The 14030-nt window shown below is 50.2% G+C and overlaps 1 protein-coding gene across 6 annotated transcripts; it reads left to right on the top strand.

Moving 5' to 3' along the window:
- The first annotated feature begins 16 nt into the window (after positions 1-16).
- Positions 17-14000, top strand: CCDC157 (coiled-coil domain containing 157). Of its 6 annotated transcripts, XM_079150950.1 has the most exons (12): positions 121-253; positions 3805-3913; positions 5614-5872; positions 7894-8065; positions 8729-9374; positions 10073-10150; positions 10508-10698; positions 11280-11456; positions 11608-11776; positions 12880-13019; positions 13443-13531; positions 13618-14000. In XM_079150950.1, exons 3-12 carry the CDS (start codon positions 5625-5627, stop codon positions 13865-13867), a joined length of 2160 nt encoding a protein of 719 aa, XP_079007076.1. In that variant the 5' UTR covers positions 121-253; positions 3805-3913; positions 5614-5624; the 3' UTR covers positions 13868-14000. The 6 variants fall into 6 exon arrangements, with proteins under 6 accessions (XP_079007077.1, XP_079007074.1, XP_079007076.1 ...); XM_079150951.1 differs by lacking the exons at positions 121-253; positions 3805-3913 and adding an exon at positions 17-107; XM_079150948.1 differs by lacking the exon at positions 3805-3913 and having other exon boundaries at positions 116-253.
- The last annotated feature ends 30 nt before the right edge of the window (positions 14001-14030 follow it).

Here is a 14030-nt window from a genome sequence, read left to right on the forward strand (position 1 = left end):
GAGCTCGCAAGATGGCGGCGGCTAAGCGGGTCGTCGTCGCGGAGGCGCGATTGGCGCACTTCCTGTCCCGCCCCTCGCTGTGGCGAGCTTCCTGTCCCTCCGGGAGGGTAAGGCGGTGTGCGACGCCATTGCCATGGCAACACTCTTGACCCTGGGCTAGAGGTTTCAAGGGATTCTCCAAGCGGCAGGCACCCTAGATGTAGTTCCATGAGCCAGCCAGACCCAGAAGCTAAGGCCGGAACGTCAAAGACTGGTGAGATGTTCCACATCACCTTCTGTACCGCCGCCGGTCTCACCTCGCGGCCGTGTTTGTTGCTTTACTTCACAGGCCAGTACTGCGTTCCCATGGACCCCGCCTTCCAAAGTTCCCGTTCCCTCAGATTTGGCATCTCCTGGTGGAGAGCCCCGGTACCCTTAGGCCCGCCTCCTCAAAACTCCTTCTTACTACCATAGACTCTTTGGCTTCAGGACCACATCCTCCAGGCCCCCCTTTCAAATCTGACGCCTTTTATTTCCATTGGTCCCTTTTCCCGTGGGCCTACCTTTTCTAAGTTCCACCCCTGCCTTCCATAGTTCTTTCCTCAAGCCCCACTGAACCCTCTCAGATCAGGGTTGCTTCCTTAGATTCTGTTCCTGACTCCCACAGGCGAGGCCTTGCAGACCTTGCTTCTTGTTTTGCAGAGACAAACCTTCAATCGCGCCTACTTCTCTCCCAGTGCTAAGATTCTCTCATCCCTATCCCCTCTCCTCTCAAGTCTGGAATGCAGGGAGCCTATTTAGAGCCCCTGCCTGGACTTCAGTTTTCTCACTTGTGAAATGGGGCAGTGATAGAAAGTGTTTCCTTCCCAAGACCCTTTCCCCCTCCCTGCACACTGTACCTTGTTAATGTCTTTGTTATTATTAATGTAGAATGGTAATGATAGCTAGAACACATCTCAGTGGCATGTGCTTTTAGTCCCAGCTACCCCAGAAACTGAGATAGGAGGATGCTTGAGGCTAGGGGTTGGAAACCAGCAACATAGCAAGATTCTGTAGTAAGTAAATGAATAGAAAGCAAGCAAGCTAGGACTTATTAAGTATTTACCGCAAACCAGACCCTGTACCAAACACTACTTGTGTTAAATCATTTGTTCCTTATAGCATCCTATTTACAGACAATTACCATGAAGTTCAGAGTTGGTAGAGTGGGAACTTAAACTCAGGCCCGTCTTCTCTACCAATGCAAATGGTTATTCCTTTTTTTTTTTTTTTTTTTTTTTTTTAACTCAAGGCCCGAATCTCTTTGGTGTTACCAGAGATCCAAGCAATCAGCAGTTGAAGATTAGAGAACTGACAACTGCCATGTAGGTGGTTTTAGAGTTTCTAAAGTGTTTTCATAGGGGTGACTTTGAATTTTAGTGAGTGCACTGGCTGGACGGTAGGCATAATCTTTACCAGTAAGGTAGAAGGCTAGTTCTAAAGAAGAGAAAGGGCCTAAATGGTGAACAGGAGTGAACAAAAGGTTCTTGCCCTTCTCTGGGAGTCAGACGTCCACCCTGTGAACTAAGTGCTTCTCAAACCACACATCTGTATAACCTCAGTTTTCAGAAGAAATGACAAAAGGTAACCTTGGATATTCTTGATGCTTTAGCTTTTGCTGCTACTTATCTGAACCAGAATCTAATGGGAGTTGGTGTCCAAGATGGCCTGAGATGGCAGCTGTAGTTATTTGATGGTGAACAGATCAGTGTTTCTTGGTGCCTTCACCAGGAAGTTCATCAGTTCCAGGTCCTTTACCCCTGAATATGCTTCCTCGCAGGCTGGGGCTTTTTGCTTGCTTTATCTCCTTCATGTTCATTCTAGGAAGGAAACCCAAATGTTTTGGTCTGTTTTTTCCCTCTTTCCACCTCACTCCTTGGGGACACAAAATCTCTTAGGTAGCAGTATCTCACGAGAGGCAGTTGCCAAGGCAACACACGTATGCATGTTTGGAGTATGAGCATATGTGTGCCAACACACACTGCTCCCTAGCTTGAGTGAATCTAACATACCCAAGTTTACCCTCAGAGACCCTCAGATATAATTGTTTCCTGGAAGACAGGGATCTGTATGTCCTGCTGTGTTCCTTGTCTTTTTCCTCCCCTGATACTGGGGATTGAACCAGGGGTGCCCTACTACTGAGATACACTCTGGTTCATTTTTTATTTTGAGACAGGGTCTCACTAAGTTGCCCAGGCTGGCCTCAAACTTGCAATCCTCCTGCCTTAGCCTTCTGAGTTGCTGGAATTACAGGTATGCACCACTTTTTAAGTTTGTAGTTTTTGTTATTTTAGGTGTTGATGGACCTTTATTTTATTTATTTATATGTGGTGCTGAGAATTGAACTCAGTGCCTCACACATGCCTAGCAAGTGCTCTACCCCTGAACTACAACCCCAATCCTGTCCCTAGTCTTGATACAGCACACAGCAGTATGGATACTTAGTCCCTGTTTGCTAAATATACGCAGCATCTGACCCTCTACACCTGCACTGTGCAAGACTATAGCTACCAGCCCATATGGCTTTTAAGCATGAAAAACTGTCTGATACCAATTGATATGCTCTGTAAGGGTCAAATAGACACTATTTTTTTTTTTTTTTTTTTGGTATTGGGGATTGAACCCAGGAGTGCTTAACCACCAAGCCACATCCCCAGCACTTCTTTAAATTTTGAGACAGGGTCTCACTAAGTTGCTAAATGCCTCACTAATCTGCTGAGGCTGGCTCAACCTCCTGAGTTACTGGGATTATAGGTGGTACCACCATATCTGGCACAGGAGACTTATTTTTAAAATGTGAAAAAAAATCTTACTTTTATGTTGAGTTCATGTTGAAATGTTTTGAGGATATCAGGGTAAAGAAAATGTTATTAAAATTAATTAACCACTTTTTTACTCTTTTTAATGTGGTATAGGAGAAAAAAAGTAGTATCTTTTCCTTACCCATCACAAGGATCTTGACTGAGGCCCCTATAACAAAAGACAAATTAGCAAGAGAAGCACATACAAATTTATTTAATAAAAGTTTTCCATGACATGGAAGGCTTCAGAAGTGAAGACTCAAAGAAACCAAGAAATCTGTATATTTTCATTCACAGCCATATGAAAATAGATAGAACAAAAGGAAGGAACTTAGCAAGGACTATTTGTTCACATTTTTCTTACCATTCCTGTGTGACATTCTTTACCAATCAGATATATAGGAGAGGAAAACTGTCCTAAAGACACACAGTGTCTTTAGGAGAGAAGGGAGGGAGAAGGTCATTGAGTGACCTCCCTAGGTTTTGTGGACCATTTTAGGGAAGAAAGATAAAGGGAAGGTAAGAATGACCTCACTGCTTCTACTGGTCTCTCAGTTTCCAAGATGTGATATTTTGAGGTACAGTTCCTGCACCCCATCAGTGGCTAGTACAAAATCTAAAACCCCATATGTGCCTTGCATTGTATTTATCTTGAACACTGCTCAATTGAAACAGCATGGCCTGAGTAAAGAGCAGAGATGTTAGGTTCAGAATCCCAGCTCCCTAGCTTCCCAGGGCCTCAGTTTTGTTTTCTGTGTAAAGGAGGTAAATTTAGGGAAGTAGTGACAGTAGACCTTTTAGTCAAAGCTAGCACTATTGAATTATGCCCACTGTGTTTAGGCTGAAAGCATGCCTCCCACCTACCTTTCACCCCATTTCTCCATCCTCAAATACCCTCCCCTCCTTCATAGACAGCTTCCACCCTACCCCCAGGAATCCCTGACTGACTGTGCACCCACTCACCCTTGCCTTCATCCATTTTCAGGTACTGGAGGGCAGCCTTGCAGCAGACACAGGAAACCAGGCAACTGAATGAGACCCAGAGTCTAAGAACCAGAACCAGTGGGTCACTCCAGCACCATAGGCAGACACATGTGAGAGGTGTTCTTTTGGAGACAGAACTCACTTTAGCCCTTGGTATCACTCTCAGGTGTGTGAGCTTCTCAGCACCTGTGAACAAGCTGGTCCTCAGGCCTCTCAGCCCAGCTGGTCAGGTCATACTCAACAAGGTCCACAAACAGGAAGACAGACAACTGTCAAACACAGATAAATAATTAATGATTCCATCCTGGTAGTGGCATACGCTTAGAAGAAAAAGACACAGTGCTAAAAACAGTGTATAACCCAGTCTGAACCTCACTCAGACTGGGTTCCTGGAGGGCTTTCCTGAGGAAGGTGTCTTATCTAGAGGAAGTATAGGGAATGGGCACATTCTGGATGATGAGACCAGAAAGTGTTCCAGTCCTCAGTGCTAGTGTGTTGTGACTTGCTTGAGGCCATGAAGCCAGGAAGAGCAAGGTTGGGATTCTTTGAGTCAGGATGTAGTGGGCTCCATGTCACCAGAGTGGTTAGGATAGGTCTCCATACAAGTTTTCAGGCTTTCATCCCTTACTTCAGATCTGATTTTTCCTCAAAGCCAGTGCATTTTAAATGTCTTTTGTGAATTTTTTCTTTATTCAGTATTCAGTCATTCATTTGCCAGTAAGCATCTACAATAGGCCAGGCCCAGCTGACTATGCTGGGGATACCACAGTGACTAAGTGACCCAGAGAAGAGGCTGTTCCAGCAGAGAGGGATCAGGGATGAGATGGGATGATCTAACCCAGCGTGGAGGGTGCTTTGGGAAGACTTCCTGGAGGAGGTAATATCCAGGACCCTGAAGGATGAAAGGAGTTTAGCCAGGTGACAGGAATCCATTGGAGAAGCATGATTCAGACTGGGGACAGATGAGCAGGATTCAGAAATGAGTGTGGAGGGCACATGACTGCTGCTCACAGCTGATGGTGGTAGGAGTGGAATATGGCAGAGTAGACTATGAGGTGAGGGATGTGGCCAGAGGTGGCTTTTCTCCCAAGGGCCATAGGGAGTCTTGAGGGGATACTGGCCAGCTGATGTAGTCAGATAGGGTTTGGTGCAGATCTCTTAAGCCAAAGTTGATCAAATTGCAGTGGCAGGCCTATGGGCCTGTTAGAAGCTGCAGCATTAGTCTAGGCAGGAGATTAACAGTGGTCTAGTATGTCCCAACACTCCCTGTCATGGTGTAGCTAAAACTCTTTTAGTTGTCTATGCCCTTGTTTGAGAGTTTGCCCTGGGAGGGAAGGGTAGTAAACACATTCCTGTTTCACAGCTGTATGCACCCAACATTTGGGCCTGGTACTTGCATGCTCTCAGGAAGTACTTGTGAGATAATGGGATAGGCAGGGTGGGTACAGGGTTGGGGGAATGAGAGGAAGGATGGCCAGGCCACCCCAAACCAGGTCCCTAAAGGCCTTGTCACTCAGGGATGGCCAGCCTGGTCACATATAAGGTGTATTCTGAGTGTTTTGAAAGTTTTGGGCGAGCAACTGCCTTATATCTGTGAACCCTAGAGCCTTCCCTTTATAGATGATAGAGCTGAGACCTCAAAAAGTTAAGAGCCACCCCCCCAAAGCCATAGGGCGAGCAGGCACTTCTCCCCAAAGTCAGGGGCAGAATTTTGACTGAGAAGCAACCAGGCAGATCAGGGGTTTCCAAAGATTCCTTCAGCAGCAATTACCTGACTTTGACTAACAGGGTTTCTCTTTGCCCACCTCAGGAGCTGTGGGGATGGCACATCTGCTAGGCAGCCAGTCCTGCATGGACAGCTTGCGCAAGGACCTCACTGATCTTCAGGGTGCTATTGTGGAAGTATTTTCCCGTGCTGGGCCTGTGCGCTTCCCCTCCTGGAAGTTTCCTGACCGTGTGGCCTGTGACCTTGACATGGTGGCCTTGCTGGAACACTATGACCACGTGCCAGGTGATCCCGAATTCACACAGCTGTCCCATGCTGTGCTGCTAGAGCTGGTCATTGACAGGTGAGGGCCTTGGCAGAATCTGGACATCCAAGGGCATCCCCTTATACCAGGAGCAGCTGCAGGAGCCCCTTCTAGAGGTGGTGAGGACATGGGTAAAAGTAATCACCATTGACTGAGTACTTGTCAGGGGCTAGATCACCGTAGGACCCTCAAAACGACCTTACCTTTTATTGTGTTCAGTGCTATGCTATCCTGTTCCATCCACCTTAGGGAGTTGCCACCTACTTCTTTCAGTCCTTGGGTCACCACAGTTCTAACCACTGTCTCAGGGTTTCTGTGTCTGGGACTCCTTAGCCATTGATCAGAGTTTCCATCCCAGGCTCTTTTTCCTGGTATCTTGTGGGCAGTATTGTTCCCTCTGCACATCACAAGACCAGACGTGGGATGTTTTTCCAATTCCTAGCCCTGAGGGGAAAAGGCTAGTGGATTCCCTACAGCCCCCACCACTTCTACACGTCATTAAAGTTAGAATGACTGGCCTGGGGATGTAGCTCAGAGTATTGGCCTAGCATGTGTGAGGCTCTGGATTCTATCCCCAGCACACACACATACAAAATAACAATAAAAAAATTAATGTGGTCATTAGCCTTCTACTTCCTGGGCTCTTGGTATTCAAACACCTTATATGCCATTAAAACCATGGGGACCCGAAAGGCAGCAGGGATGTTGCAGGATGACTCACCTGGGAACAGAGAAGGCAGGATTACTACTCAGAGACCTGGAGGAGCTGTAGGTAAGAAAGCACCATTTGTAACCTATAAGAAGCCAAATATATATGCGCCTAGAACACACCTTCCTTCCTCTGTGACTATGCATTATGCTGTTCCCCTGCTAGAAGTGCTCCTACTCCTTCCTGGTCTGACCAAGCCCCTCTCATCCATCAAGGCCCTGTTTACCCATTTCTTCTCTGTGAAATTATTACTGAAATGCATCCCCCTACCCACCTCTGGCCAAGTTAGCTGGAGCCTCCTCTGGGCTCCTGTGTATATAAAAGTAACTCCTGCCAGAGACCACTGGGTCTCAGTCTCAGACTTGCCTGGGAATCCTGACCTCTAGCCCCCAGTATGGCATTTAGAAGTACCCATGTCATTTCAAGGATTGGAATCACAGCTAAGGTTGAAGACAGCACAGCATCTTCCACCATGTGGTCTGTCTGAGCAGACATATTGCTACTTGAAGGCCATGTTCTACCCTCTTTCTAGATGTGTCCCTATTCTGCATTGCTTCTTGGGACAGTGCCAGGTACCACTGTCCCCAAGATCCAGATGGGACAGGACCAAGAGGTAGTTGTCTCCTCCCCAGGGCCTCAGGGGTTTGGGATACCCTTCCTGCATGTGAAATAAGATAAGGTCTCTTATCTTCCTGCACATGCTATAAATATAATACCTTTAAAATAATTCCATGTTCATGCAAATGTAAACTTATCTTTCCAACATCCCTTTTTCTTAAATTAGTGCCTGCCTCTAATTTTAAACTTGTAAATTAGCACAGAGACCTCATCCCAAGTCTCCTTTGTCACAAAAGTAGGTCAGCCTGTGGGAGAAGCCCCTAACTACAATCAGGAAGCTGTACATATACATCTTTCCTGCCCTGCTCACCCTATGGCTTTGGGGGGCTCTTAACTTCTTGGGGTCTCTGCTCTGTCATCTGTAAAGGGAAGGCTCTAGGGCACTTGATATAAGGCAGTTGCTCGCCCAGAACTTTCAAAACACTCAGAGTACACCTTATATGTGACCAGGCTGGCCTGTCTGAGTTCCCTGATCAAGTTGGGGAAACAGCCAGGCCGAAGTGCTGCCACCAGGAGGCCCCCAAGTAGTCCCTGAGCTGAGCTGGAGCCAGGTAGGACTTCTTGGAGACAGTGGCCACTGACTTGTCATTGAAGCTGGCCCAACAGCAGATTCAGACTTTCCAAGTTCTGGATGCCTGGACCAGTTCCCCAGAGTGTGAAGCTGCCAGTTGTATGGTGTGAGGGCACACTGGCCTCTCCTGATCCTGGCCCACTGTGGCATCTCTGCCTACAGGCTCTTGCTGCTACTTCAGAGCTGCGCCAGCTACCTGGAGAACCTTGGCTCAGGTCAGACAATGCCCCCTGCCCAGACTGCAGGTCCCTGCATGTCCGTGGGGCTCACAGTGCGACGCTTCTGGAACAGCCTGCTAAGGCTGAGCATGCTCTACCAGCAGATGGCTGGCCAGGTGAATGGGCCCCAGCCCCTAGTGGTGATGACCCTTACACCCTGCTTCAGCTTCCGCTTCCTAGTGTGCCACTGTGTCTACTGCATCCTTCATTGGTTCCCTACTGCTCACAGGGAACAGGGTAATCTCTGCTGCCTCCCAGTCAAGGCCCACATGGCACAGCAGTTAAGAATGCAGGCCTTGGGGTCATATGTGTGCTTCCTGGCTCTGCCATTTACACCATAGGACTTTAGGAAAATCCTATCTACCCAGACTCTTAAGTTTGTTCATCCGTACAGTAGGACTAACATGAGGCCCCATGTGGTATGAGTTATCTCATATCCAGTGGGGAAGGACATCTGTTACCATGAGGGGGAAGAAATTAAATGAGTGGTTATAGTGGCATGACAGCAAGCAAGAGCCCAGTAATTGGTAGGTGTTCCTGTCACTATTACCCTCCTAGTACTACATATATCATCACAGCAAATCTGGGGTGAGGGTGGGGCAGAAGAAAGGAAGCCTGGGCTTGGTAAGTTGAGTCATAGGAAAAGTCACATTCTCTCTTATTCCTGTTTTGTCAGATGTCAGGGTCCGAGCATTGGGGTGAGGCTATTACAGAATAGTCCGTCACTTCCCGGACCCATTTCTCTCTCACCTGCTTTCCCTTTCTTTTCATAACCCCAGAAAAGGGCAAAACAAGGAGAGACTCCCATCTCTAAGCCCACAGCCAAGGGTGAGCCAGCCAGGAGCCCTGAGTGTGTGACTGCCAAGTTCATCAAGCCTCCCTCCCCAACACAAGGCTTGACCCATACCTACCAAGGGCCACAGAGAATCCCTGTCAGAGTCTCCTTGAGGTATCCAGCTGGGATGTCCAAGAACACCAAGAGCGTCCAGTGTCAGACCATCGAGACAGCACTGGTACCCTGTGATGCATGTACCAGTGTCCAGGGCAGCCTTTGGGAAGTGGGCAAGGTGGTCATCAGCCTATGTCAGAGCCAGAACTTGCCCTCATCCTTGGGTCAGTTCCAGCAACTGGTACAGGACAGCATGGGACTCAGGCCACTACCAGCTGCCACCATGGGCCACTGGGCAACAGAGCAGAGCAAAGACCTGGCACGCCTCAGTAAGCATGTGGGCACCCTCACTCAGCTTGTTGGGCCCCTTAGGGCCCAACTGGAGGAGGCGGAGGGACAGAAGGATGGACTGAGGAAGCAGGTGGGCAAGCTGGAACAGGCCCTGCAGCAGGAGCAGAGTGAGCGGCAGCGGCAGGCAGAGGAGGCCGAGCAGCACCTGGCCAAGCGGGACAGTGAGAGGCAGCAACTGCTCGCAGGTCTGTGTCCCAAAGGCTGGATATTCAGTGCCCAAGGGCTCTGCTACGGTTTTGCCATGGGCACTTTTCTGAGGTAGGCCCTGACAACAGGGCTTTGAGTACCAGTAGTTTGCATGGAGGGAACCTGACCTGGGGAGTGGGCAAGGAGGGGAAGGTAGCATGTCCATCCAACTGGTGGCACTGAGCAGCTAGAGCTCAGTCCCACTGGAGAACACCAGGAGACGATGGATGGCACACGTGCCTCAGACTAGTCCCATCAGAAGGGGAGGGAGCCAGGATATTAATACAGTTGCTCCTGAAGGTCATTGAGGGTTACTTCTGGGAAGCTTGTTCCCTTGGTATTTTCAGCTCTGTAGAGCAGTCTCTCTGGCTTTGACCAGAGATACAGCTCCAAGCGCTGGAGCTTCCCAGTACCCTCTGATGTTATGAGACCTGAGGGATTGGGGCAAATCACTGCCCTTTCCAAACCTCACCACCTCCATGGAGGGCACCAAGGCCCAGAGAGGTATAGGCACATAGCAGCCAGCCAGTGAGAAGTGGGTTGGGGGCTCAGGCATTTCCCTAGGGCTTCTTTGGTAACCTCTGGTGGCCTCTTCCACACGGCATGGCTGCCTCTGCTCTGCAGGGTGCACTGGGCATGAGGGCTGCTGGCCACGCCCAAAGGACCCTTTGAAGGACCTCTCTCTCTGCTGCTATAGAAACATGTGACCTAAAAACAAAGGTGGCCACCCTGGAGGGGGAGCTGAAGCAGCAGCAGGAGTCCATGCAAGCCATGGGTAAGGTGCCCCATTGCATGTTCCCATGCCACATCTCGATCCAGTGGTATGACTGAGTGTCCTCTATCTCTGTTCCCTGAGCTTCCAGGGCAAAGGAAAGGGAGGGTATGCCTGACCATCCACACTGTTGGGTGATCACCCAAGTTGGGGTACCACCTCCCACCCAGAAAGTGTCTTCTGTTTTCTACACCCACCTCACTGGGGTCCAGAGCTGCATGTTGTGAATGAGAACACAAGCCCAGAGACATGATATGACCTCCCCTTGGGTCCCATCTTGGGTCAAGAGGTAGTACAGGGTCTCCCTCCCAAAGGCTTCTGTGCCCTATCCCCCACATGCTTGTTCACTGCACCCTGCAGAAGCAAAGACCCAGCAGCTTCAGGAGGAAGGTGAGCGCAGGGCAGTGGCTGAGAGGCAGGTGCAGCAGCTGGAGGAGCAGGTACAGGTGCTGGCAGGGCGACTGGATAGCGCCGGCCAGCAGATCCGCTGGGCCAGCACAGAGCTGGACAAGGAGAAGGCCCGTGTTGACAGCATGGTTCGCCACCAGGAGGTGAGGCCCGCAACTGGGTTTTAGGCTCTGCAGCCCTTTTGTTCTTACTCCCTTCCACAACAGTAGGCAGTAGATACTCCCATCATCCCCATTTATGCATGAGGAAACTGAGTCTTAGGTTCAGGAAGCTGCCCCAGGCTGCACACATAACAAGAGGCAGAGCCAGGACTCAGCAGACTAGCAGTGATTCTCAGTGCTTTACAGTCAGTATGGGTTTCAATGACAGGCTAATGTGACACTGGTGAGCAAAGGAAAAGAAGAAAAGCCTATTTGCCAGGATTCCTCTTCTAGTAGGGACTGTGTATGACTGAAAAAGTGTGTGGGAGCAGGGGCTGCCAGGCCAGCCAACTGCCTTACAAGGGTGGGTCTGCGAGCTGGGGTGTTGGATCTGGATCTGGTTGAGTGTACATCTGTTTGCTGTCTTCCTTCTGCCCCTTTCCCTCTATGTATGTGCACAGACTCCTGTACACAGACACATGGCACAACGTGGGGAGGACTTGGAGGGTTGTAGATACTAGTCCCATGTGACTTACCTAGACTGGTGGTCCTCACAGCCTCCCTGCCCACCCATTATCACCTAGTCCCTGCAAGCCAAACAGCGGGCCCTGCTACAGCAGCTGGACATCCTGGACCAAGAGCGTGAGGAGCTACGGGGCAATCTGGAGGAGGCTGAGGCCCAGCGGGCCCAGGTGGAGGAGCGGCTGCAGAGCCTTCAGAGCCAGAGAGAGCAGGGACAGTGCCAGCTCCAGGCCCAGCAGGTACAAATGGGCAGAGTGAGATACCCTTTCAGAGGAAACCTCTAACCTGCTAAGTGCCTGTGGGCCTGTCTTATATCTGGGGGTGGGGCAGTGACCCCAGGGGAGCTGGGAACCATCCTGGGACCAAGTCTGAGCCTCTCCCCTGCCCCAGGAGCTACTGCAGAGTCTGCAGCGGGAGAAGCAGGACCTGGAGCAGGTGACAACAGATCTGCAGCTGACCATCTCAGAACTGCAACGGGAGCTGGCAGAGTTAAGGGAGCGAGAGCGGCTGCTGGTGGCCTTTCCTGACCTACACAGGCCCACGGAGGCCCAGATCCCAAGTAGGGTCATAGGAATGCTGCCAGAGGCACTGTTGGACCTGAGTGGGCAACTAAAAGACTCACCTTGACAGGACACTGGGCCTGCACCTCCCCCAGTCCACAGTGATTGTGACAATGGGGAGGGTGTGATAGAAGTGTAGCCCTTAGAGAGTCACCATAACATGCAGGTGCTTCATGTGTTGTCTACATGTGAGGGGACATGGAAACCCAGAGGTGAGGTGACTGCTTGTGGTTGCTACAACAGAATCTAGAAATGGATCTGGCTGCCTGTAGTGCATGTTCTTCACCACATTCCATGCCAGTCCTTGCTCAGCTTTCCTGTGTCCCCCTTCTGATCTCTCCCCAAACCACATCACAGGGCTGGTTCCAATGACCCAGCCCCAGGCTCTCCAAAGTCCTGGACCCTTTTGTCAGCAGTGCTGTGTACCCACATTGGCACAAGATGTCAGGCGACCCAGGGTTCTCCTCTCAGCCCCTACAGCCCTTTAAGGCTCTGGAATGAATCCTTTCACAGAGCTCTCAGGAAGATTCACTGTAATTTAGCTGGTCACTATAAATCATCCTTTCTGAGCACTAAGTGCTAGGCCATTCTGATGGCAGGTAGCAGTCAGTCCCTTTTTCTAAACCAGGAAACCAGAAATCAGAATGGGCAGTAACTTACCCAGCTTTACACAGCTGGAAACAAGCATCCATCACCAAAGCATGGGAAAGAACATCCTAGCTGAATTCCCATGACTCAGACCCAAGGGTTGCCTGGGTGACTCTTTGGACAACTCACTGTATCTGTGGCCCACCAAAACCAGGTGGCCTTGGACGAGATTCTCTCTTTCCCTTTTGTGGTGCTAGAGATAAGAGAATCACTCTTTCATTTATTAGCCAAATCATTTTGAATTCTAAGACCCACCCATCTCTCAAATTCTGTAATTCTGAGTCACCTTCTCAGTGTGGGAGGATAGGGAAGAGGAAAAAGGCCCTAGGAAAATGATGTAATGGATGGGAAGCACAGTGCACTGCCCAGCCCCACGCCTGTACTGAGGTCCTGTCCCATTGGGCACAAGAGGCAGACCCAATGTGGTGGGGTACCAGATATCCTGTCTCTACAGACTCTGGCAATGTCACAGATGACATGGAGAGGCAAGTGCAGGCCAATGACATCCGCATCCGGGTCCTGCAGGAGGAGAACAGGCGGCTCCAGTCAATGCTGTCCAAAATCCATGAGGTGGCCCAGCAGGGGGGCCTCAAGGTGGGTCTGAGAGGGTGGCCCTTTAGAACTTAGAGGAGACCTCTACCCAGTGAGGTCTTCAGACTGCCTGGGAACTTGCTGAAAGCCATCTTCATGGCATTTGTGTTTAAGTAGTGCTTTTACAAAACTTCCACATCTCAAGGTGTGACGATGTTAAAGATCCAGTGTCCTCTACCTCCAAATCCCCTTAGAGCCTCTAATACCTTCAAATGCAACCAGGAACCTTGTCAGAGGAACCTTCCCACATATATTGCCTATCTGAGGGCTTGCTGTTGAGGAAAGCCCTGGATGGTTTCCTAAGCCACACCACTTAGTGAAAGGGACTATGGGTTCAGGCTTTCTCTCCCTGTACCTACTATGATACTTTCTCTGTACAGTGGGGAGGGAACTTCAGGACCCTTCTGAGGTTGGCGTTCTTTGCAGATGATTCCACAGGACCAGCTCTGGTCCTCGTCCAGCAAGGGAACCCAAGGAGCAGCATCCCGGGCCCGGGCCCAGAGTGCATCCCCAGGGTGAGTGAGTCTTTGTCAAAGGTAGGACAGATGGAGTGGTGTAGACCCCTGCTCACAGGGGATTTTGTGATCTGGTCTTCCCTCAGGCCTCTAGGCAGGTGGCACCCTCCTGGCAGCAGGACAAGCAGTGCAGGCAGGCCCCTGCCAAGCCAGCCACGAGCATCCCCATCTCGGCAGCCTTGCACCTGGCCCAGCAAATCCTCCCTGGAGGACATGACCCACTCTGCCATCTGCACCCAGAACCCCATCCGGACCTTGGCCAAGCTGAGGAGGAGACTGTCACCAAGTCGGGGCCAGGCGGGTTCTGCAAACCAGCCCCAGGAACCACCCTTGTAGGCTATGGTAGGGGTGGGGATAGAGAATGGGTAGCTGACAACTCCCAATGGAATAAAGACCCAGCCATCTAACCAAGGTGATCTTAGCCTTACAGAATGGCTAAACTGACAAAGAGTCATTCTTCCTCTGTATAGGCAGGAGGCTGAGGCCACACCATGCAGGT

Source organism: Sciurus vulgaris (genome assembly GCF_902686455.1).
Source record: "Sciurus vulgaris genome assembly, chromosome: 8".
NCBI lineage: Eukaryota > Metazoa > Chordata > Mammalia > Rodentia > Sciuridae > Sciurus > Sciurus vulgaris.

Coding starts and splice junctions, on each gene's coding strand:
- CCDC157 (XM_079150948.1), top strand. CDS start 208: ATGAGCCAGCCAGACCCAGAAGCTAAGGCCGGAACGTCAAAGACTG. Junction 254..5,613: donor GGCCGGAACGTCAAAGACTG/GTGAGATGTTCC, acceptor TGCCCACCTCAG/GAGCTGTGGGGATGGCACAT. Junction 11,457..11,607: donor GCCAGCTCCAGGCCCAGCAG/GTACAAATGGGC, acceptor CCCCTGCCCCAG/GAGCTACTGCAGAGTCTGCA.